A 25,135-nucleotide genomic window follows, 5' to 3' on the forward strand; every position below is an offset into this window, starting at 1 on the left:
ACCGGCAGGCCCGATCTCGGATAGCGAAATGATGCGAAACTGTCGTTAATTAGCGAATCGTGACCCCCCTAGAACGGTAATTTTTTCGGTGGGAGGTCGAGAAAGCGGCGAAGGTGCCGTGTGATTGGGCCGCGTTTAATGCATCATTGATCATACGAGACATAGAAACTGCGTAACGATAATTCCGGTAGCGCTGCGCGACACCCTGGTTCCTCGGCACAATCCATCATCGGCCGCGACAGTTTCGAAGGTGTCCGCGTAGGCTGGGCGACGCACGAAAGAAAAAAGGAAGAAGGAATAAGAACTGGGTAGCACAGCGAACTGCGCTCATTTCTCTATTTGCATATCAAAGACCTACTGGCCGGAGGAAAAAAAAAACAGATATAAGCGATCGCGCAATTACGACGCAAGTCAACCGGTGCCGCAGATGCCATCCGTAGAGGGCGTGTTGTCATTTGCACTGGAAAGGCGTTACGTCGAGCTGTCCGTAATTCATCATCGTGTGCTTCTCTCATTCTTGGAAGAAGGGAGCATGAGGAAATGTCAGTGACCTGATTCAATTCGAAGGAAGGGTGCATTAATTTTGCCACAGGAGAGTCAGCTTTGCGGCAGGAAATGATAATCTTTGTGAGTATAACCCGTTCGAGCTGGTTTTGCTACGAGAACTGCTTGCTCCTCTTGTACAAAATTCTGTGTTTTATCTTGTTTGTCTGCCTCTTTCGTACCGCCTGTGTTCTTTATATATATATATATATATATATATATATATATATATATATATATATATATATATATGCTAGGTGTATATATTTCCTTTCCTGCAGCTAGATTATGAGGAACGTTTATATGGTCAGGCGTCACAACAAAGAAATAATTGGTTCACTAACTGAGCCAAGATGTCAAAACAAAATTCTATCTAGGAATTCATAAGTGTTTCTTGGTCACACTACAGAGTGACCTACAACAACAACAACTACTACAGCAGCAGCAACAGCAACAATAACGACAAAAACAAAAAAATTATAACAGAAACAGCACCGAAGAAAAAAGGCGGAAGGAATAAAACTCCAATTAGTTACATCGTTGCCTACCATTTCACATTAAAAACGAGCAATACATATCTATAGCCACAGTCGCAGCAGATGAAGCATCATCAGCTCATTAACCTACGACCTTGCGCTCACGCTAGTTCATTGTCTTCAGTGTAACACATTTGTCTGAATTGGTTAATAAATACACGTGTTAACCAGCGACAACGTCGTTATCATCGAGCCTTCAAAGATTTGCTGCGTGCGGAGGTGGTTACTTTCGAAGTTGATGTTCAATACTCACTTTTAACCGCACTGTAGACAGATCAGTTTGTATATATATATATATATATATATATATATATATATATATATATATATATATATATTCATAGAAATGATTTTTTTGTATGCTTAGAGCGTGCGGCTGTCTTTTCAGGCCATGAATACTGCGACAACTTCGTAATCAAGACAGTCCAGTCATACCGAGTGTCACTCACAATTTACGCAGGCTGTGTCGTCATACCGAAGGAAGCGTTGCCCAACGTTTCTCAATGTTATCGTTAAATCGCGAACGTCATTAGTGAATGTGTTTCTCAATATAACCTGCGACCGCTTCCCAGAACTCGTACTTATTTGCATACGCTCGATTGCCTCTAATTACCGACTTTGAAGCCTGGGAATGCACGAGTAAAAGGAAAGGCGCCATAAGCTGCTTCCGCAGATCTTGCCTTGCAAGCCCTTTCTGACCTTCTCACCGCGTCTTTAGAGCTAACTTGATTGCCAGGCCAGGAAGGTGTACGAGATAGCAGTAAATAAGCAATGAACTCTGTTGCCCAAGGCCTATCGTGCATCACAAATGACAGCACAAGCACGTTAAATGCGTGTTCGTAGGTATATTAATTTAAAAAAGGCGCGCGCGGTGCACGACCTAGAATATCACGACTTCGTCCCCACCATGTTTGACGCAGGCGGGACGCGGACCAACGTCAGTTTGGCAGCGATTATCCGATGACAACGAGCAATTTTCCCAGCTGAAAAATGAGTTCGCCTACCTCTCCATTTGTTGCTTTTTGTGCAATCGACCATATTTAGTCGCGAAAAAGGTAACATAAAAAGTGTGTCACCATCGACCCGTTTCTTTTTCTTTTGACTTTTTTTCTTTTTTAATAGTATCGTACGTTATAACAATCTGAAGAAAAATTCACGCAGAATGACCACCGTAATGGCTGTCACGCGCACGGCGTTTTAATAAGGGTTTTTACTGATTATGCTTACGTGAGTATTTGTAACCGTGTGACTTTAATTAATTCGAAGGCGTGAATAGGTGCTGAGTGCAAGGATGTGTAACGTCAGCTATTGGTGACATTCGTCACTTTACCAAAACACTACGCATACCTCGGTGTAACCAAAGTGCCCTAGGAGGTTTAAATCTATCCGGAGTCCCTCACTACGGCGTTTCTTATAATCAGATCATGGTTTTGGCACCCCAGATTTCATTTTATCTCGGTGTAACACGCAATACATCGCTTTAGTATAATGAAAGTGGGAAGGCACAGGACAGTTTTAATCTAGACTAAGCAACCTCTCTTGCCCTTCTCGAACTATAACCTGGTACTTTGACAAAGGTAAAGCGAAGCCAATAGTTTTTTTTTTTAAATCTATCCTGGACCTCCTTTTCTAGGCTACATGGGAAGGAAGCGGTAAGGGTAAAATAAAAACAGTGAACTGAACGAGAAAAAAAGAAATGTATACCAATCTGACGGCTCATAGATCAAAGACAGCGAAGCTATATTAGCAAATTCGCACACCCTTAGGAAGTACTGTAGATTCGCTAGCTCACGGCCTTACTCGAATGAAGCAGCAGAAAAAAAAAAATTGAGAATCACAAATCGTGTGTCCGTTGCGTAATTGAGGATCGTCGTCGTCGCCGTCTTCATGACCAAACGCCATAATGCGTAGTACTTTACTTATGATCAGTTTCTTTCCTATTTTGATTTACAACTTTGTTATAACACCGCGTGGTTCTTGTCTTATTCCCCACGGTGAGTTTGTGCCATTGCTGGAACAATCCCTGTCATCATCATCATCATCGCCATCACATCAGGTTCTCTGGTTGTTAAGTGTATGTTTGGCATGTCCTAAAGCAATGAAAGTATGCGGCAAACCAACACCCGACCTCCCGCAAGCTCAACGTACGCTAAGTCGGTCGGTGTAAAGGGCTCCGCCTCAAGGCCTTATTCATCGTGTATAATTTTCAGCGCAGGGCAACGTGCTGCAACAATGTTTTAACGTAAATTGCGCACAATTCTCGCTAAATATCCGCAGCTAAGCCGATTGTGTGGTTTCCTTGTGATTCGGCCTCAGTGAAAACCAGATTCGTGAACTTGACGAACGCGTCACAGCCCATGGTTTCCTCAATGAGGCAAAGGAACCGCAAGAGAATAAAAGAGTGGGGCTACACCAGCAGCTTCGTTTACCTGAACTCCACCCAAGCGCGTCGAGTCGAAAGTCGAACTGTCCACGTTTATATGCATTTTGCCAAGTGGGTACAGCTAGTCAACTACCCCCCATCTTGAAGGCGGGTTGGCAGAGCTCGTTTAGACGCTTGCTGAATGTTTTCATGAGCCTGATGACCGTCTTTCGGCCCGACAAGCCGACTTAAGACGATTTCATCAAGTTAATAGAGAGTTTTAGGTTATAGGGGACGAAAGCCGCACCTAAGCGTTGAGGGACGCAAACTCCATTGCGGGCTCTTCGCGCTCTTTTGTGCTCGCTTTGGGTTCTTTTGTACGGCCGGCGGTTTGCGTGCCTCAACGCTTGGGTGTGGCTTGCGTCCCCTAATATTAAACTCTGTAATGTAAACGTAGCTTACGGAGTTACAGCAGTAGCGTCTCCAAGCAATTTACGTATCCCAAAACGTATACTTCTTTATGCGCCTGTTGCGTTCTTTTGTGCAACTGACCGATAGCTTCCCTTAACTTTCGGTTGCCCATTTCTAAAACTCCCTACAGCGATGCTGCCGAGCAATGCCGGAGCCCCAAGTGAGTGCTACACTGTCCCACTCCCTTCCCCTTGTTTATGACCTCTCCGTGAAAAGAGAAAAGTACATACATAATTGCAACGGCTTTGCAAATATAAATAGGCGCTCGACTCAAGTCTTGCGCACATATGCAGCACGTACACGTGAGCCCATCTCGTCGACGCCTCCATTTTTCCTACTGTATACAACCGGGCGTATAGCTGGCGCGCGCGATGAGACTTGTTTGTCAGAGACAATAAGCAGGCCCTGTACAACTTGTTTACATTAAAAAAAAAAAAAAAAGCGCCCGGACCGCCCACACTTTGACCGCAGCCCCAAGCCCGCCCTGCTATATTCAGCACGCCCAGACCACCCCATCAGTCTCGGGAAGGCGGCCACCCGGACAAGATTTAGGACAACGACGCAGCTAAAAGATAAGGATGGCGAAGGGGGAGGCAGCAAAAAAAAAAAAAAAGAGAGAGAGAGAGAGAGGCGGCAATGAAGATCGTCTGCCTTTGCATACGCTCACACAGGGTGAGCTGCAGGATTACTACACGCGAAGGAAGCAGGACTCGGGAGATAAATCATGGCCTACCTCACAGCTAGTGCACACGGAAGCAACAGGAAAAGAGAGGAAGCGACATGTCGTAAATAATGACTCTGCTGGAGGGTCCACGCTGGAGGATTCCGGCTGGAGGGTTCGCGTGCCTGGACAAGCCAACCGGAGCAACTCTGGGTGGAGACGATGTCCTCAAGTCAGGCTCGAAGACTGCGCGTCGCGGGTATGCGGGTCCTCGGAAATAAAGCAATCAGGGCCACTCCGCACGACCTGTCCAGAGATGGATTAGCGCGAAGAAGACGACGGAAACACGCACAGAGTGATTCGTGCATTGACAACTTGCCCCGCACGAGCTGGTCCGCGCTCGCACGCGAACAGGAAGTGACGGTATACCACATCTTGTGGGCTTTTGACTCCGAAGCAAAGGCGCGCGACGATGCCGGAACACGCGGTCTTTCAATCACTCACGCTGACGACCGCGCTGGGTAGCCAGAGGCCTCGCCTGGTTATCCATCACCGTCGTCTCCGTTATATCACCGTTATCTCAGCGCACGCGCACGTGTGAATGCTGGGGGCCGAGTTTGATTACGCGCATATTTGATGAGACTTCTAGTGACATCTTCGGAGCTTCAGCCCCACGCGCAAACGTGGGGCTGAGCTTGCCGTCACTGAGGAAATAGCAGTTGATGAGATTATATTGTTAAGACAGGGTCGGTGAGTACCGCAAGGCGACCCTCCAAATACACAACAAAAAAGGCATCAATAACTTTTCAATGTCTTATGAAATGACTGTTGTTGGAGTTAGTACATTAAGGGAGCACCCATAATCGTTATCGTACCGCGGAGCGTCCAACAATGCTTGAACGCTGTATTATATTTTGTTCTTAACCGAATTTTCTTCTTTCTCCGCCTTGCACGACCCAGGTTTCTCTGCTGAGATAATTTTCTCGTAAACTAGGCCGGATGTCTTTGTCATTAGCTGCCAATTTTTGACCAACGTGCTGTTGTGCTATCTTCGCAGTGCGGCTACTCTCCCCTGCACCAGGCAGCGACCGAGGGTCACGAGGAAGTGGTGCGGCTACTCGTCAAGCACAACTGCCTCGTCGACGTACAAGACGAAATGGTATGTCAGCATTTCAGCACTTTCAGGGCTCTGCACTAGCTGTCCCAGCACTTGACTCGGCACATGGAGTGCTCGAAAAGATGTTGGCAATTAACACGCACACTGCGCAGGTGCTAACTACCGTATATTAGACGGATAGCCAGATACCGTTGACTGCAAGATTTTTTTGGAGCATAGTATCAGTTAAAATAAAATTAAGTAGAAGCGAAATTTGTGCGATGTCAATTAAAATTTCCGTGTTTTCTACTTACATTAGACTCAGTGCGGTGCCATAAGGTGAAGTTTGTTCCAGCTTACAGAAGCTCGGTCTCTTCTGCAAACCTGGAATTGGCAAGCTTTTAAGTACCTGTGCCGCCGGATGTCGCCATCAACAAAATACGCCCTTGATTTCTGGGCTTCCTTGCGAAGGCAGAGTTTTTCGTGGCTCGGAAGGTTTTTGCAGTCGGATGTGATCTAAGCAAAAAAAATTTTCAAGCCACCGAATTCGACAAAAAAATTGTTGTAGTCCACAAACTTCTTTACTAAATGTAAAACATAGGAAATTTGGCCATGGAAAGGGTCGGCTATATCCCAACATTTTAGCTAAGAAAAACAACAAAATGGAAAAGAGGTGATAAAGTTTTAAAACACTGTCTGATTTCAAATAAAAAAAAGTGCATAACGAAGTAACATAGCACTAACAGAGCAAGTGCATAGACCACAGAAAAAAAAATAGAAAGGAAAAAAGAAAGGTTATAAGAGTACAAGAGCAACCCAAGCATGAACGTAGCTTGCACCGTAGCAAACGAACATGGGAAAAAATGCGCATTAGCTATACTGTTCATAAAACGTTTATCACCTGACTGTTCGCAAGAAAAGTCCGTAGAGTTTAGAGAGCTAATCTCTCATGAGCCCCTTGAGAGCCCATAAGCATGTCCCTAAAATTGAAGGGTGTATTGCATACCACGACGTGAAATCATCACTGCTCACTTAAATTGCAGGCTTAGCGAAGTAGCCATCAGAACATTTATTTTTTAGGAACCTCTGCGTCACAATAATACATTGCAGTAAGCACGCTTGCTGACGTGCGAACACCATCGGTATCTGTGGCGATTTATCTGGTGCATGGTTTTGCTAATATGATAACGCCGCTTACGCATCAGGGAACATATATAGGTACAGTCCTCAGTCAACCTTCAGCACGTTTGGTGTCATAGCTTCGTTTGCGAGGCTCTCGGCTACTTCAAGGTTAGAGGGGGCAAGAACCAGTCTAAGTCGCATGTGCTTTCACTTTCTCCGAACACTTTGCTTCACGGCGTTGTGCTATGTACCGATGGTGAAGTTATTGCAATATCACATCATCTTTGTTTGGCAACATTAATTGACGCCCACACTTAAGAGAACACTGCATTAGTAATGAATTATTCATGCCAGTTTAAATTTGGAAGCGAGGTCAATGGAATTACTTCAGTGGTCTTGCAGGAGCCGTATCGGCCACCTCTGCTTAAAAAATCAGAATAAGTCATAACCTCCTAAGACCCCTTGTATTGCACATTGCCTTCAACTTTTTTCCAAAAATCACTCAGAAGTGATTACGCAAAATATTTATTTTGCTTAGGAAGTACAGTGCATGCGTAACAGTAAAGAAGTGGTTTACTCAAATACTTGTTGTCCGCTTTCGAGAAATTTGACACCAAATTGATCTAGACTTCAGTGTCCTCCCAGACGGCCGAAAGCAACCTTGAGGTGTGTTTCGACATCACTGAGATCGCGTGAGAATACCAGATGCGACAGCAACATGGCAATGTACTACACATAGTTATATCTTCATCTCTGCGTTTAGGCAATGAAATGCAGTTTTACCATAGCAAACATGAAGAGATGATGGAGATACCACGCACATGAAGACGCAGCTTTCTGCATTTAACGGTGGTATTTAAATTTAAAAAAAATTGCTTTTCAATTTCATAACGGAACAGCAGACAATAAAAAACAGCTTGAAGAGCGATTATGTCCCACAGTTGTGTTCGGGTCTCGGGAGGATATCATGCTTATTACCAATGAGTTGTTTCCCCTACAGTGAAAACCGGCTAACATAACATTTATGAATTAGTGCCACTGGCATGTGCCTGTTCTTCTAGGTCGTTATGTATAGCGCTGTCAGACGTACATACATGAAGTGAACATCGAGTTGCCAGGCAACTTGGTTTATTAAGTGGTTATATTAAGTGGACGACTTGACAAGCCTTCTTCGTAATTGGGCTTCATTTTTGTGCAAATTGCTAATAGCATCTCGCTTAAATTCACAAAACGAATGCAGGAAAAGAAAGTCATCCTTGATTTCATTATTTCTTCGTTTCTCCTTTCCTCTTGGTTGCTTTCCTTACAACAATAACAAACAAACAAACAAACAACAAAGAAACAAAAATAACAGACAAAACATGGTTCCTACCTCTCTACCACTTCTTCCACTAAGAAGTCAAAAGAAGACGAAAAGTGAGCGTTTACGTATTTGTTTCTGCTTAAAATAAACAAATGCAAAAAAAAGGAAAAGGAACAGAAATAGGACCGCGTGAAGAAAAAAACATAAACGTCGTGCTCTGTTTTTTGGTATTGGTACTTTTAAGCATGAATTCAAACCTTTGTCGCCCTGCTTTCCATATTTTGTTTGTCTCTCTCAGGCCACAATTACTCCCACCTTAATAATAACTTAATAGGATATGGACGGTAATCAGTAGCTATAGGCGCTCCCATCTGGGGCATAGGCTCCGCAAGCCGACAGTCAATAATAGAGCAACGATGAGGGGAAGGAGGTTAGGCCGTATATGTTTTATGCAGAAACAAAGAATAAGCAGTAAATAGCGATCAATGTCCAAAGGAGTTGAAGTGAAAAATGAATAGAAAAATAAAGTAGCAGCTAAATGTCCCAACGTAGATATTCGATGTTTTCACGGTCGGCAGAAGCAGAACATTTGTCCACATAAACGCGCGCCAAAGTGCTTGAGGATTAAAGAGCTCACGGGCATTTCGGCCGGAACGCAGAAGGCAGGCCACGAAGCGCCGTGCGAACTTGCGCAGAGACCTGAGATGTGCCTGGAGCCCGTTGCGGACACCCGAGCAGCTTACGGTGCGTGATAAGATTGACCGCAATGCTCTCGATCATTCGTAGTGGCGCTTTACTTTTGTCCTGTTTCACGCCTTGGAGACGAAATGCAACATAAATCTTCACCGCCTTTGTGGCTGCCGAACAGGATTCTCGTCGGTCAACTGTCTTCTAATACCGACAGAGGTGTCTATGTCGACAGGAAACTGGTTTTCTTTTATCAAACGTGCCTACTTTCCGGATTCGCGAAACGGTTGATGCTAGACACGATGGCTTAACGAATTTTGGATTTTGTTTCTAAAGTTCGCATCCTATTTCGCAACGGGAACTAATCACCGCCGAAGGCTTTGATTTCAATATGTTTTTTTCTTCGTTAAGCGTGAGTGAGTGTTAGAAGGGGCGATAAATACATACGCCAGTTTACGTGGAAACCGACAGAAAAAAAACAGAAAGAGAAATTTGGTGGAACACCACCGACCCTGAAGCTAGCACATTCCACCGTGACAAAGGCCTGCCGTCAGTATGCGGTCATTGTAAGGGAGAGAGACAGAGATTGAGAAGAGAGAGCAGAACGGGGAGGGTTATTATAAGTCTGTTCACTTGGCTACCCTGCACGTAGAAAGGGGAGTGAAACAGTGGCACCACGTTCTCTATAGCCGAATCCAAGTGAAGTTTATTTTTTTCTTTTTATCAATGAAGGAAGGAGCAGCCACATAAAGGTTGCTACGTACGCAACATCCCGAAAATTGACATCAATGTACAGCGGAATCACGTTATTGGAACGACAGCATTAAATTCGACTAGTTTAGTCACAAATGGAAAATACAACAAAAACATCATATATTCCTACAATCACAGAGCAAAAATACATATTTACGTTACAGGACTAGGTGGCAGGTCTATTATAATTAAAATACGGATACGCAGTGAAGGCACCCCCCGACGATGAAACAGATACTAAGATACTAAAACAATGTGAGATAAAATGAATGGACACGCTATACTCCAAGCGAACACTTCCAGTGCCAAACGTGCGCATGCTTGACAGTATAATTCACGAAGACCATTAAAAGAGATCAATTCAAGATCTCTCGCAAATTGTTGCTAGAATTAACTTAGAATCGTGGGTACCCTGAAATATGGAGCACATATATTCTGAGAATTCAGCCCAAGCGCCACCCACGAGACCACAGTGCAACTGCCCTCAGTTCCTCCGCGCTCCAAAACATAGTTCGTGAGAGATGCCGATATCAAAGAAAGCACGCCTCGGTCAAAAAAAAAAAAAAAAAAAAGGAACTATCGTGATTGGCTGACACGTCTATACAGATTAATTTGAGTTTGACGGTGATACATTTGCCACAACATTCTAGGTTGACGCCCAGTATAGACAAGGCACAGTGTGTATATATAGCATGTCACTCAAGACGGTTGCCTGGATGTACAGCAAAGGAATGAAATTCGTTACACAATTTGTAACAGTTCAAGGAAACATTACGTTATAGCACTGTGAATACCGAAATACATTGTAAGCGTAAACGAATTGTTACGGCAGATGTTTTCCGTAACAAATGTTTTATAATGGGTTTATAATCGCTAGCATTGGGTGATTGATGTCCTGCATGGATGTTGAAAATTCTCTCCTGAAAGGCTTCCGGACAGCATGTGAAGAACAGGGTTTCCTCACGAGCGTGTAGATCATTTAGTCTTCCCGTAAGGACCGTGGATAGCACGCAAGAAAGCGTCGCGCATTCTCCTGACATTTATGCTAGAGACTGAACCGATGACTAATGGTGACGTATTTCACGCGGAAAGAGACGCTCAGGCAAAGCAATTTGCTGGCAATGTCTGCCAGGCTAACCCCGCCTTTAGAAATACCATCACCACCACTACCTTATTCTGCAATTTCGAATATCGCACACTGGCTGCTTCACACCGGCAAAATGACGGAATTATATTGTGTAATGGGCGAATAAATTTTCGGCCGCGACATATTTGTGAAAACCAGCGCGAAAAGGCGGCAATTTGCAGAATGCTGCTAAAGGTTCCAAAATGCCACTAAATATCACGATGATGACAAAGCGCTAACATTTGTCAGTACATCCAGCATAAGGAAAAACCGGGACTACGTTACAACAGAAACCGGAACTACATTTTAGCACGAGGCTAGCCTACCGTAAGTATTTAGAGTAGCTGATTTGGCACCTGGTTACTTCTTTAGTGACAAACTAAAGGGAAAAACGCAGTTTTTGATAACTAGCGAGTCAGCCGTTAAGACTGTATTATAAATTTCCCAGAATACCTCATTTAAGCGGAAAAGGGATCTCCTCCGACTTGCAGGTTTAACGAGATTTTGAGGCTGGGATAGTTGGTTTGCATTTGTTATGTTGAACGGCGAATACGACGGGACACTTGAACAAAACACAACAGATGCGCCGACTACCAACTGAATGTTTTTCGGGGTCGTACAGTATATCAAGCAACTGAAAAAAAAAAAAGGACAACGCTATGGGTATATAAATTGTTCACTCAGCTAGCCGACAAGAAAAAGCGTATATAAAGGCAAAATAATGTATAGCGTTAGCCAGCGAATGCCGAAAATGCAGGTTTAAGCTTTCGCCAGACATCATCAACCATTCTAATCTTTACGAGCCGTCCATGGAGGGAAGGCAACTTGACGTGAACGAGTTACGGCTAACAGCTTAAGATAAAATTGGGTCCATTAGGCCTGACCGTACGTGTGACATCCTGCGCACGGTCGTAAAGCGAGACACGTTAATGGCACTTTTTTTTTTTTTGTCTGTAGAAGCACTATTTAGAACAAGTACGTGCTAAATGGATCAAGTTCGTGGAACATTCAGGCTGCAAATTACTGAATGGTCTTCCTCGATTAAAACAATAATCAGAATGGTCATATTTAACGCTCAAGTCGCACAAGAAAGGCTGACAGGTTCCACAGAGTTCCGGAACTGTTGCTAACCACATGGGCGGGACGGGCGAGCAACAAAGGAGACGCGAAGGTGAGGAGGAAGTTAGGACATGGTCGTGCCTTCATCTGACGAACCACGCAGGCCGTAACAAGTGCGCTTCGGGCCAAGGGGGGAAAATTGACTGCGACGCAGGCGCGGCGTGCGTGCGCGTCTCCCTCCGCACTCCCCAACGTTGTCCCCGAAGCGTGTCGCGAACAGTCGTCCACGATTACGACCGCGCACGACGACTATAAAACAAAATGGCAGTCGAATCAGTCGTCTTCTCTTCCCTTTGTCCTCCCTCTCTACTTACTTTTCCTCCTCTCATTAATTCTCGGAGTGCCCGCTGCCGCGATGCAGTACATACACGCACTTGCACGCGACCATCGCGACCTTGGCCCCGGTGGGGTCTGAGGAAGGTTCAGAGGTTAAGTCACCGAGGGGTTATATCACGACGGGAGATGTGCTGACTCGGCGGGCGCGATTGTTCGTGGAATGAGAAAGAGGGAGGCGGGTGGCGGGGCGATGCGGGTGTGCGACTCAATGCTGGATGTTGCCGGCCTTTCGCGGCGAGAGACGAGAGCTCGGCTGTCTATCGCTGAGTGAAAGGTTGGGATGGAGTTGCGCTGGGCGGCTGATGAACGTGAAAGCTTCACGGGTGCGTGCTCTGTGCACTAAAGCGTGGTCACGTGGTTGGTATTGATATTGTGAGATGGCGACAGAGGCTTGAAACTGCGTCGTAAAGCGGCTGGCGTGCTAGTTGCAAGGCACGCCACGGATAAGGTGCGCCTGATCGTCCAAGCTGACGATCAGGCGCACCTGAAAAGAAAGAAAAAAAGAAGAAAGAGAGAGAGACATGCTGCTGTTAAAAAAAATAATAAAAAGGTAACAGGGACGAGGTGAGGGAAGGTAATAATCTGTAACACTTTCAGTTTTAACGAGTGACACTTGCTGTGCATGGAAATGAATGGAAGAACGCATCGCGAAGAGGGAGGCAATTGATCTGCGATTGGCGACGATAAGCTATCTAATGATATATGAGCTTTATGGCGGAGCGGAATTCCGGAATTGTGGAATAGCGATTACGAGCTGCGACTAACCGATCATGTTATTGGGAAAACGAGTTTAAACATATTAGAAGAGGACATTAGACGTGATGCAGGCGCCACTTGTGTAACACTTACGGTGCTTTTGAAACTGAAACGAGGAGCTATGTGCTTGCGTAAGCTGCACTGCTCTAATATACAATGCAGAAAAAAAGGCAAGCCAAGTTTTTTTTTTTTTTTCAAATGTTTTGTGTCTATCTGCAGGTTATTATTGCGGCAAAGTTAGAAAACCTATGCTTACGTACTAGCGCTATATATGCTTGGCGGCGTCAAAACGCAGCTGCTACAGTCATCTGCGCCGGATAGCTTTGCAAGCGCTGATTAAAGATCCACAAAGTTTAGTTATTGTGTTACGCCAGCGTCTCAAAACAATCACGGTGTTAAAGTCTTCTTTCACTTCGCGCGGGAACCATTATGATGCCTGATTGATTGATTGATTGATTCAGAATCAGAATTTATTATTAAAGGTTGGGACATATTACAAGTATTTAGTATACAGGAGGTCCCATAGTCAAAGACTGTATCGGGACCTCCAATTGATTGATTGATTGATTGATTGATTGATTGATTGATGTTTCAACGCAGCATGGGAACACGGCTCTGCACGAGGCAGCTTGGAAAGGCTACAGTCGGACAATTGAAGTTCTTTGCAAGAACAAGGCAAACGTGTACATAAAAAACAAGGTAAGTTGATGTCTGGAGAGAAGGAAGCCGGAATTTCGACGCAACATTATTCACATGTTATTTACAAGTATATGTGTTATACTTTCCTTTAAAACTGATGCAGAAAATCTATAGCAATTTCAAGTTGTAATTGTGAATTGCAAAACAAAAACAAAAGAACAGTAGACAGAAAGAAAAAAAAAATAACTAACCTCCCTTCTTTTTTATAGGGTGGCTTCTCACCACTGCATCTCGCGTGCCAGAACGGTCACAACCAGAGCACGAGGGTACTTTTGCTGGCTGGCTGCAAACCGGACATCAAGAACAACGTAAGTGTCAAAGGTGTTTCCTGCTGTATTACGTCATAGAGGGCACTACCAGTCATTGTCACAGAAATAATTTGGAGAACCGCCATTGAATTCTGCTAGCTATGAAACCGACGCAATAATTTCCACTTTCAAGTTTATGCAGAAAAAACGAGCAAAGCTGAAACAAGTCCAGCACCGAAAACTCGGGGCTGTCTGTGATGTGCACGGGGGTGTATTCATATCCTGAAAAGCTAAAGTGTTTAATTAGGATCTTGGGTTTTACGTGCCAAAACCATGACATAATTATGAGGCACGCCATGGTGGGGGACTCCGGATCAATTTTGACCACCTGGAATTCTTTATCGTGCAGCCAATGCACGCTACAAGGGCATTTTTAGCATTTCGCACCGATTAAAATGCGGCCGCCGTGGCTACGATTTGGTCGCGCGCCGTCAGGTTAAGCAACTAAACGCCAAAGCCACTACGCCACCATGGCGAGCCTGAAATATAACCGATAAACAAAACGTCCTCGTGAGTACTGCACCAAGGAAGACCGGACAGTAGAAAAGCATGGCAAATCGACTTTTCAAATGACTATATCAGTTGATCAGTAACGAGACAACTAAATACCATTAAACCATCATGAATCCACTGTTAAAAAATGAATATTAGGTTACAGGCAAAAACGTGTTGCAGAGATAACAGATCCCGAATCATATATGTACTTTAAAAGGAGTGGAATTACGTCTATTTACATTCCCTGGAAGGAAGTTGGAATGGAACGGAGGGCCCCACTCTGCAACTCTGGCCTCGAAGCACAACCTTACTGAAGGAGCTTATCAATACGAATCCGGGCCTGCCCAGAGGACGCGAGAAAGCGGCTCGACGTGTTGCTTCGTCTGCTTGCTAGTGAAGCTGCACGTGATTTTCTAGGCAGCCCGACGGGTAATCTCCTCATCTCGGAGAACTTACTGCAATCTTCCGATCTTCCTAGAGAGGCCAAATAGCACGTATTACCTCGAGCACTGAGATTAAACACGTGAAGGATTCCCCCAATCGAACGAGGATATAGACGTAACCATGCCGTAACAACATTAATACTGTGCTGTGTAGTACGCTAGTACACGAGCGAAAGGTGCTAATCTCCCCTGTAAATATATATCAATAAAGAAAAGTGCACGGGACGGCAAATCGGATGTAAGTATAGCCAGGTTCTTTGGCTATCATATGCAGTGTAAGACTGGTGATTGCGACAAGCCAGCCAACGGTTAGCTGTTATTAACACGTTGCTCTTGAACTTAGCGTGCACAAGTTTATAAAAAAAGGGCAACTAATTAGATGACATCGGCTTTAACTTCCGCAACGCTGTTTTGGTTTTGTAGTGAGGTAATGGCATCGAGGTGTCGCTCCGCCGATGCGGAACTGCGCGTGCGTGGTGAAATTTATGTACCAGCAAAAACTAAGAACGCTTGCATCGACGCTGCGTTATACTAGAGGGCGCCGTGTCTTTCTCAATTACGTAACCAGCGATTGGTGCCCTCGGGGTGTTGCGTATTCGCTCCCTGATCTTACCGGTACCGGTAATAAATACTAAGCAAATTGCTCGGGACGATTCACGCCTTTCCCAATCACTGAGTCCGCTGGGAAAGTGCCCGCGAACGTCACCTCGCAAGACGAGGCGTGATTGCGGCGATGGCATGCAACATGGGGACGAGGCCGCGGTGCTAGGCGCCTTCGCCGCGTTGGCTCAGTGGCTACGGCATTGCGCTGGCGAGCACAAAGGTCGTGGATTCGATTCCCGGTAGGCGGCAGCCATATTTCGATTGAGGGAAAGCGCTCGGTTTTGGGTGCACGTTAAAGGACCTCAGGTGTTCCAAAATTAATTCGGAGCCCTCCACTACGACGTCTCGGCACAACGCACTGTGCAGTTACGGGAGGCTAAGCATTACGATGTAATTGTAATTAATTAAGGCACAGGCACACTTCTGAAGAGCGCTATAACGGTGTACTACCGAGCGCTTTTGCGGTGCCATATGCGGGAGGTCGCCGCATTGCGAGACGTTTTGCTCCAAAGCAAGCGGTGCCATTTTGCGAGGAATCCGCTGCCCGCGGTAACCTTTTTTTGCAGCGCAATACGGTGTATCCGAAAAATGTCTGGAACGAAAAATGTTAGGCCTAACGTTAAGAGACAGGAAGAGAGCGGTGCGAATGAGGGAGCAAGCGGGCATAGCGGTATTCTAGTTGGCATTAGGAGAAAAAAATGGAGCTGGGCAGGCCATGTAATGCGTAGGGTAGGTAACCGGTGGACCATTAGAGTTACAGATGGTGGGGTGATGGTGGAGTGATGGTGGGGTGATGGTGGGGTGATGAAACTAGGTGGGGTGATGAAATTAGGAAATTGGCAGGTGGAAGTTGGAATCAGCTAGCGCAATACAGGGGTAATTGGAGATCACAGGGAGAGTGCTTCGTCCTGCAGTGGACAAAAAAAAAAAAAAAAGGCTGATGATGATGATGGTGTAACCCTCCGTGCATTGCTCCATGCAATACGACCACTGTAGTGGGCGATGGAGAGGCAAAGCCGAACGGTGCGATAGCGCACGTCTCCGCTTTGCGGCCTTGGCGACTTCCAAGGGTTTTCCGGCCGTAATGTGTCGTATTTGATAAACGTATTCGTGAAAGGCCCATTGCCGAGGATACCTCGTGCTTAGCAGCGCAACGGCATTGGCATGGAGCCACCGCGGCGGGTATAGTGCGAACAAAGGAAACCCACGGCTGTGCCACTGTACGGACACCTGGTCGTATACGTACAAAAAGCCCGTGTGATGTTCAAAATACGTCATAAATCAACCGAAAATACAGCTTTTTAATTTATTCGTGCGAACATTAAGTGGCCATGCCGCAACATCAAGCAAGGAGCAGTCGACAAGTATACATGTACACGCGCGGTCATGCTTTGCTTGATGGAAAAAAAAAAAAAACGCAGTTGAGCGCACGGCGCTTATGCATACACTCTAGCACACCCGGTTGAAATGATTCAACGCTTCCGGCCTGACAGAGCTTTCAGTTGAAATAGTGTTTATTTTTTCCCTTGTTACTTTTTAACTTTCCAGTACGGCGACACTCCGCTGCACACGGCTTCCCGCTACGGTCACGCCGGCGTGCTTCGGATACTCATCAGCGCGTTCTGCAACGCCAGCGAAGTGAACAAGGTAATACACCTCACCAGCCTTGTATCTGCATTTTTCTGTCTGCTATATTCTGCAATGGCCTTCACGCAAACAAAGGATTGCTTTGGTAATTATACCGCGTTGCCTTTAGTGTCACATATTTGCCTCTCGAAAGCGCTCGACCGATTCAAGCGCCGTTTTTAAATGCAGCCTTCCCTCGTCTTCCTTCACGTATGTCGAGTACATTACACCGGCTTGATAGCTGAGCATGTCGAAGGAAGGGAAAAGGACACGTGACGCACCTTGAAGAAAGCATCAGACTCATCTTCACCGCTGGTGTTTTAATCATGCGATGACAAATCAAAACACATGCCAGCATTTTTTGTATAAATGAAAAAAAAAGAAAAAGCGAGAAGAGACGTGGCAAAAGAGAGAGGATGTTTTTCTAAGCCTCACGAATAACACGACATCCAAAATCTTTTATTTGCGCGATGAACTTGAGAGGTCAAAATAATTGCAGTTATGAAATCTTGCATCTTTTTGTGATCTCATTGCTTCTCGTGTTGGTCATTCTAGAATGGGGACAGTGGCTTACACATCACGGCAGCGATGGGCCGTCGAAAGTTAACGAGGATACTACTGGAAGCCGGCTGTGACCCAACCATTGTGAACAAGGTAAGTTGGGCACAGATGTGGACGCCGTCCACTTCTGCAGTGAACTTGCAGAGATTACCTTTTTTTACACACACACACACACACACACACACACACACACACACACACACACACACACACACACACACACACACACACACACACACACACACACACACACACACACACACACACACACACACACACACACACACACACACACACACACACACACACACACACACACACACACACACACACACACACACACACACACACACACACACACACACACACACACACACACACACACACACACACACACACACACACGGATGATTCTCGTGGCGTGGGAATTGTAAGGGTTCGGAACAAAAAGAAAAATTTCCCCCCATTTCTCCTGCGCAGAAGCAGAAAATAAGCCCCTCGTAAACGAACTGTTTACATAGTGTCATTTGAGCGAAAATTACTGCGAGCACTGCTTATCGCTTCTTCGATTCTGAAATTCTGACAGTCATTTTTGTCGAAGTCTCGCGTCCTGCAATCAAAGCTGCTGTGACAAAACCCGTACAATAGCACTTATACCGACTGAGCATATACTGTATGTTTGCTGTTTTCTTGTAGAGGTTACACACGTAAGGCGAGCTTTCAGCAGCAGCAGCAGTTGAGGTTTACAAAGAAAGCGCATACGCATTAACTGAGTGGAAGGAACGGTACGCAGTGGCACGTCTCGTTGTATCTACATGAATGAAAAGAAATTACGTTTTGAGGGAAAATGTTTTTCAGTAGTCATTAACACAGACTACGGATCTTTAGAACCAATAATAAGGCAGGAGAAGATGTTTGAAAATAATGAGCCAGGTGACACCAGCGGCCACCCCGTTTGCGCGGTTATGCCAATATATACAGTCCACCCACAATCCATGTATCTATCCTGTTACTATATAGAACTCCGGTTTTCACTGTTGTTGGCGAAGAATGTTCGCGTGCCCCTTACGTGACTCTCGCGATGCTGTTCGCGTCGTACAGCAAGGGGAAACGGCGCTGGACATCGCCCGGCGCAAGGAGTTCAACGAGGTGGCCGACCTGATCGAGCATCCGCCGCCGCAAGTGATCCAGCTGGACTCGTCCTCCTCGCCGCTCGAGCAGCAGAGGCCCGGAGAAGGGGGCAAGAAACGCGAAAAGGAGAGCGGCACGTCGCAGGGCAGCAAGGACAGTGATCACAACAAGGGTCGCGCCAAAGACAAGCACAAGAAGGTGAGCGCCGCCGCCGATCCCGCTTCGCGATAACGATAAGCGATTGCGCATTCAGGTACGGAGAGGTCCTCCGATGGCTTTCCCTGCTACTTCTTATTCTTTTTTCGAAGTTCGACCAGCGGCATCAATCATTATATGAGCAAGCTTAAGCCGCTCTCGGCAGTATACATCAGTAGGGTATCGCTTGTTGAGCCCATGGAGCCAAGAGTCGTAGTCCGGTGGCCTCGTGGGATGAAGGCCCACTATACTTGCAGGTGGCCGCGCCGAATCTGGTTAAAACCAAGGGCAAGTCCAGAAGAGGCGTTTGATTGTGGCTGCTAATGCAGAGCTGAGCAATATGAACAGGTATCCCCGAACGGTCCGTGGAGATGTTGCGGCGAGGCATAGGCGACGGATGGGCTAAGTGTTCCCCTCGCACGGAGTCTCCGCAACGGCACCTCCTCCTGGAGGGTGAGGCCGCCGGGGAGGTTCCAACCACGTGGTGGAAATAAATTTCGGATGGTGCGGCGGAGAATCTCCTTGCGGTGGACTAAATCACCTTGGGCGTCTCTCAGGAAGGGCATGGGTGCAGTAGACGGTGAGCTCACTGCGGGCAGTAGCTTGTATGTTACTAGAAGTTACGACGTATTGACGTTTCTATAGAAAGTGGCGTGCTTTCGATAAAATAAAAATAAAACATAGAATCAAACTATGGTGTTTAACGTCCTGAAGCACCAAACGGACTATTAGGGCCGCCGCAGTGAGGAGCTCCGGAAAACATTTAGATCACCTGGGGTTCTTTAACACGCAGCTAAATCTAGGTACACGAGCATTTTGCATTCCGCCCCTATGAGAACCCGGCCGCCGCGGCCGCGGCAGTAGAAGTTTACTGCATACAGTATTTTGTTTACAGAGAGGAACTAGCAAGTCCGGATTAGTATAAGTTCAGTCGGTTCGAGGCAACGTCTTCATGTTGCATTGCATTCTTACAATTTTAAGCATTTCGCTCAGATAGGTTTTGTTGACTATAGTAATTCGTATTAGCGATTTCTGCGCACAGCGTGGTGCACTCGCGGTTTTCTAAAAAGCTCACGTTCATTTGGGTGCTTTTGACCCTGTTGAATCCTGACACTATTGCTTTCAGCATTTGAACGTTTCTTTTTTATTTATTTCTTTCGGTTTTTTTTTAATTGTCCACTCGGGCGCTACTCGTCTTTATTTCGTAGGAGAGAGATAACAATGATAAGCGATAAGGGAAAGGCAGAGAGGTTAACGAGGATGAACATAACTGGCTACGAAGCGTCTGCGTAAATTTAGCGCTCGTGATTTTACAATTAGTTCTCTTGTTTTCAGAGCAAGCACGGCCACAAGGTGCATTTCGACGACGAGAAGAAGGACAAGAAAGGAAAGCTGAGTCCCTACGGCTGTCACCAGACGCCCAACCTGAGTGCCTTCCCTTCGCCCAAGCTGGAGACGCTGCCCGCTGAGCCTTTGGGCAAGGGAGAGCAGTACTTCCTCGACCTGGCCGGAAACATTCGCAAGGTATACAAATGCGCCGTTCATTCATCCTGACGGAGAGTCGGGAAGCACACAGCTTGAAGTTGTCACAAAACGATTCATATCTGATGTCGCGCACTTTCAAATGTTCTTTCGAAACCTTGTGTTTTTACATCAAGCCTGTACGTATACTCCTGCGTTTTATTCTTTCGTTTTCTCTCAAGTGCAGCATAACTGGCTTGTCATATTTATCCTGTGTAGTGGCCCATGCTTGTTATACTTGTAATACTCAAAAGCTAAAAATTACGTCAATCGCAAATCGTTCCTGTGGAAACCTACCATTTGGGGGACGCTTCATGAAACAAAAAATTGTCACCCGCCTGAAAACGGCACAACGCTACCATGGATACCCGTGCGGGTTTCTCTGATGAAGTTGTATGAAAACAAAGAGAAAGAAACAAGTCAGAAGCTAACTGGAAGTCTAACATCCAGTTTGTTACCCTGCAATGGGGTAGGCGTATAGGGAGACGGAAAAATGCGCGGGTTTTCTTTGTATATAGCTTCGTGCTTCTGTCCGGGGGATGACAATTTTCGCTTTTGTAAATTAAGTCAGTTTGGCTTCATGAAGGTTCGGAATTCATTTCAGTAAACTACGCGCTCAGTCAACGCTTAATAAACTGTAGGGTCATTTCAACGCGACGTAACAAGGGACGCACGATGTAACCATTTAAAAGAAGAGTCACACAGAGTTCACTGGAGTAAATTCGCGACTGTTGCTCTTGTCCGTGCGCAGGGCCCTGTCGGGAAAGGCTACACGTGCTACTGCGCGCCCTTCTTCCACAACGTGGAGAAGAAGCTCGAGGCGGACAAGCAGGAGCTGATCGACCACATCGACCACGCGCACGAAGATCTGAACGCCAAGATCGCGCACCTGGAGCGCAAGACGCGCAACCAGCTCTTCAACCTGAACCAGTCCGTGCGCGAGAAGCTGGCCGCCGAGAAGACCGAGTGCCAGGAGCGGGTGGAGCGCGCCGCCCAGCGCGAGCGGCTCGAGCGAGAGCGGCGGCAAGAGACGCAGCACGCCGAGCTCCGCAGCGAGCTCCAGAGCTACGTGCGCGAGCGGGTCGCGCAGGTCGACTACCGCTGCAGCCCGCTGGGCCAGAGTGCGGACTGCAAGAACAGGTTCAGCGAAGTGCCGCCCCATTGGTCGAGAAGGGCTAGGCTGAACGGTTTCTACGGCAATGGAGTCGCCAGGGCCAAGTCGGAGGAAGTCCTGCGAGACTTCAACGGCGCCGACGGCATCGACGAAGAGGAGCTGGCCGACGTGACCAACGACCGAATCGTGAACGGGCGCGTGCCTCCGACGCAGGCTCCACCACCGTCGGGGCTCTTCGGCAACGAAGTGGGTCTGCCGCCGCCCCCCGCGCACCTAGCGAACAGGGTGGCATGCGGGAGCCGGCCGGACTTCGAGAAACTCGGCGCGAAGCCCAAGTACCCGCTGTGGGACCACGCGGGAGGAGAGAGAACGAGTCCCTCGGCGCTGCTCGTCATCAGCAACAGCAGCAGCCGTCCCCTACCGCAGAAGTTAGAGAAAACGGGATCCGTCGAAGTCCAGCGGACCAGGCATCTCCGGGAACGGTGAGGCATTTCAAGAGCCACGGGGACCTCACGGCGACCTACAAGAAGGAAGACTACCAGGACGAAGAGAAGGAGAAGGAAGAGGTCAGCAGCCCGAACCATTCGCCGTCTCCGCCCGCCACGACCAACGGAACGTGCGGGGAGGGTCCGCGGCCGTCGCCCTCGCCCGCTGGCAACGGCGACTTGCCGCCGACAGCGCACACGACAGCTCAGGCGACAACGTCGACAACGACAACACCGCCGCCGACGCACCCGAAACCCGCCAAGCCACCGCTGATGCCGCGACCCACGCATCCCCCTCCTTACTCGAGCCACGTGCATCGCTTTTCGGCGACGCCGAGCAGTCAAGCGAGGCCGCTGCGAGTGTCGTACGGGCCATCGCCCAGCGAACTGGCGGCGGCCGACGCCGTGTCGGGCTATTACAACGGCGGCGCCGCATACGCGAACGCCAACGGTGGTGCGGTCGAGGACCAGCTCTGCAAACTGAACGAGGGCCTCTCGTTGGACCCCGAGAGCGGATGTCCCTCCAGTGAAGTGTGAAAGCGGGCCCCTCCCCTCGTCTCCTAATGAAAAACAGACATATTCCGCACAGTGAGAGTGTCACACGCCCGACGGCGCGAGGAAAAGAACTCGCGAACCGTGTGTGAACTTAACTTTCGGTGCTGTTTATTTATGCCATCACATTTTTTTTTCTCAGTGAACGAACTGCAGGAACTGGAAAAGCCTGTCACTTGAAGTTGGTCTGCATACCGTGATGCCATCGTTGAAGTGATCACGTCATGAGATGAAGCGAATGCAGAGCATTTCTTAACATTTGCGCGTGAGACGTAACTATATTTTTTCTTCTTTTACCATAGAGATACTTTAAAAACATGTGTTCATTCATAACAACGATGACTGTATATTGAACAGCGAAGACAACCACTGTCATATTTACGCAGCGCTTAGCATAGTGTGAAGTCATCACTTCTTCCTACATAATTAGGCGTAGCTTACCTGTGCACCTCGTAAAACATTCGATTCGTACAAATATGGGTGCGTCAGGCGGGGAATACCGGGTTTTACTATAAACTGACGGTACCGTACAATGCAAAACAGCATTTAATGCGAACATGAAAGTTCTTTTAGATACTCACATTGTGTATCTTTAGTTAAGTGAAAGATAATTGAATGGTTGGCTTAAAACCGCGCTACAGAAGAAACAAGTGCTACCATTTCTTTCAGTACAGTTGCTTAATATTTAAACTAGTGAAATAAAATGCCGTAAAGGACTCTAAAGTTACACAATTCACACTTTCGTGTCATCATGTACATCGCCATCGTATGTACTAGCCGCTGACTTCCCGTACTAAGCTTAGGAGGCTAAGCGTGACATCGGGGAGCACGAAACTGCATTTTCTGCAACATATTTCATCATATCATTAAAGACAGCTAAAAGAGTAAACGTATTCGCAACCTAACTTAATACCATCCATGCGAAGTGCCGATTCTTACAAACTCGGAGACAGCGAGCAGTGAACTAACAAAACGGGTTCACAAAAATTATTCATCCATAGACGAAACGAGTGCTGCTTTTTCGGCTCAGTAGAATTTATTGCTGAAGGCTACATTTAATATAATTTCAGCTGGGCCAAATGCGAACCACATTTAAACTCAAGCAACCTAAACGCTCTGTGCCTTGACAGTCTTATTCGAAACTGCGTGAGTGACACCTTGACTTCAAATCCTTCTGTCGCGATGCAGCTCTTCCAGCGAGAAGAGCTGAACTTCGCAAGTCCTGAAAAAGAGAGAGGATGACAACTTCAGCGATGTCCCTGAACGGGACATCACCTTGAAGTCGTCAGGGTAACTCGTGCGTTTTCTATTAGCCCGTTCCGTAGTGTCATGATATGCTCCAGGACTTTCATCGTGTCTATCAAGTCAGCCACTTCTTTTCACGCTGTTGTAGAGAGCAAGAAAATGCATATCATTGACGAGATGGTGGCCCTTGTGTTGCTGCTCACGCCACTGAAAGCTGTCTGAATACGTATAATGAACCGAGTTCGCGCTTTGTCATTGTTTGCAACCAACTCAGACATCTGACATACACACTCACAAAACAAAAATCGCTACACGTGTTCTATAGTGCGTACAACATTTTCATTCAATTCCATGGAGTCTGCATACTCTGAAGAGCGACAGAAAACTGTAGCAAGGACAGTGTGTGTTCTCTGTTTCATCTGTGTTGAAACGGACTGACGCGCAAGGAATCACGTGTTCATATCAATAGATGTGTACAGTTTCTTTATAAAACATCTAATAAAAGCCATAACATATTTACGCGCCTAAGCACTTGTGCTGTGTGTTCGTTTGTGTTTGTTTATGTTTATCAGTGTGTTTGGCTGGTGGAAGGGTGTTCCGACGGAATCAATGGAATTGTTACTTAAGAAGATAGAAGACATACAAAAATTATGAACAGCATGCATACGCTTTCTAGAGCACTGCACTCCGACCTTCTTTAGAACCTCTAAAGGTAAGGTGAGCCTATATACCTTCGATTATTTTTGTAATTATTATTCATTGCACAAAAGCTTTCTAGGTTAACTCATTTACAAGAGAAAGCTTAAAAATGCTGGCGAATTTGGTCAGAAATTTTAGAGCGAATGAAATAAAGAGGAAGAGTAAATAATGATGTGCCATGGCAAAAAACGACTGATGAAATTGGCGTGGAAGCATGCATTTCAAAAAATAATAATAATAATAAAGAATACATAAACGCATTCATTGCTATGTAGCAAACTTCAATATTCTTTTTCTATTTTGTTCTAAGTTTAACAGCGAAGCACACCACGTAAGTGGCGAAATGTTCGCAAAAGCCGAAAAGTGAAAGTCATTGGCGCATGTTTGAATTATTTTATGACATTCAGTTGATCCACTTCGTAGGAATGCGGTAAGTCGAACAGATTAGCTGGAAACGTATTGCTTTCGAACCCTGTAGTAGGACCTCAGTTAACCCAACCCCTACCTACAGGGGCGCGCGTAACAAACAGCTCAACACTGAACTCAAACGATCGAGGTGGCAAGAGTCGGCCGGGTGAAAAGAAGAA

At 46.4% G+C, this 25,135-nt stretch overlaps 1 protein-coding gene across 1 annotated transcript in view; it reads left to right on the top strand.

Annotated features, from left to right (window-relative positions):
- The window catches only part of LOC119461386 (ankyrin repeat domain-containing protein 6), a 142,292-nt gene extending 117,917 nt beyond the window's left edge, over positions 1–24,375 (top strand). The window contains exons 4-12 of the mRNA XM_049672578.1: positions 5,631–5,732; positions 13,472–13,570; positions 13,780–13,878; positions 16,968–17,066; positions 17,601–17,699; positions 18,708–18,935; positions 20,268–20,456; positions 21,205–21,940; positions 22,003–24,375. Coding sequence (XP_049528535.1) covers positions 5,631–5,732; positions 13,472–13,570; positions 13,780–13,878; positions 16,968–17,066; positions 17,601–17,699; positions 18,708–18,935; positions 20,268–20,456; positions 21,205–21,940; positions 22,003–22,589 — 2,238 coding nt within the window. The 3' untranslated portion in view covers positions 22,590–24,375. The remainder of the gene's footprint in view (positions 1–5,630; positions 5,733–13,471; positions 13,571–13,779; positions 13,879–16,967; positions 17,067–17,600; positions 17,700–18,707; positions 18,936–20,267; positions 20,457–21,204; positions 21,941–22,002) is intronic.
- The last annotated feature ends 760 nt before the right edge of the window (positions 24,376–25,135 follow it).

This window comes from Dermacentor silvarum, chromosome 8 (assembly GCF_013339745.2).
Source record: "Dermacentor silvarum isolate Dsil-2018 chromosome 8, BIME_Dsil_1.4, whole genome shotgun sequence".
Classification (NCBI taxonomy): Eukaryota; Metazoa; Arthropoda; class Arachnida; order Ixodida; family Ixodidae; genus Dermacentor; species Dermacentor silvarum.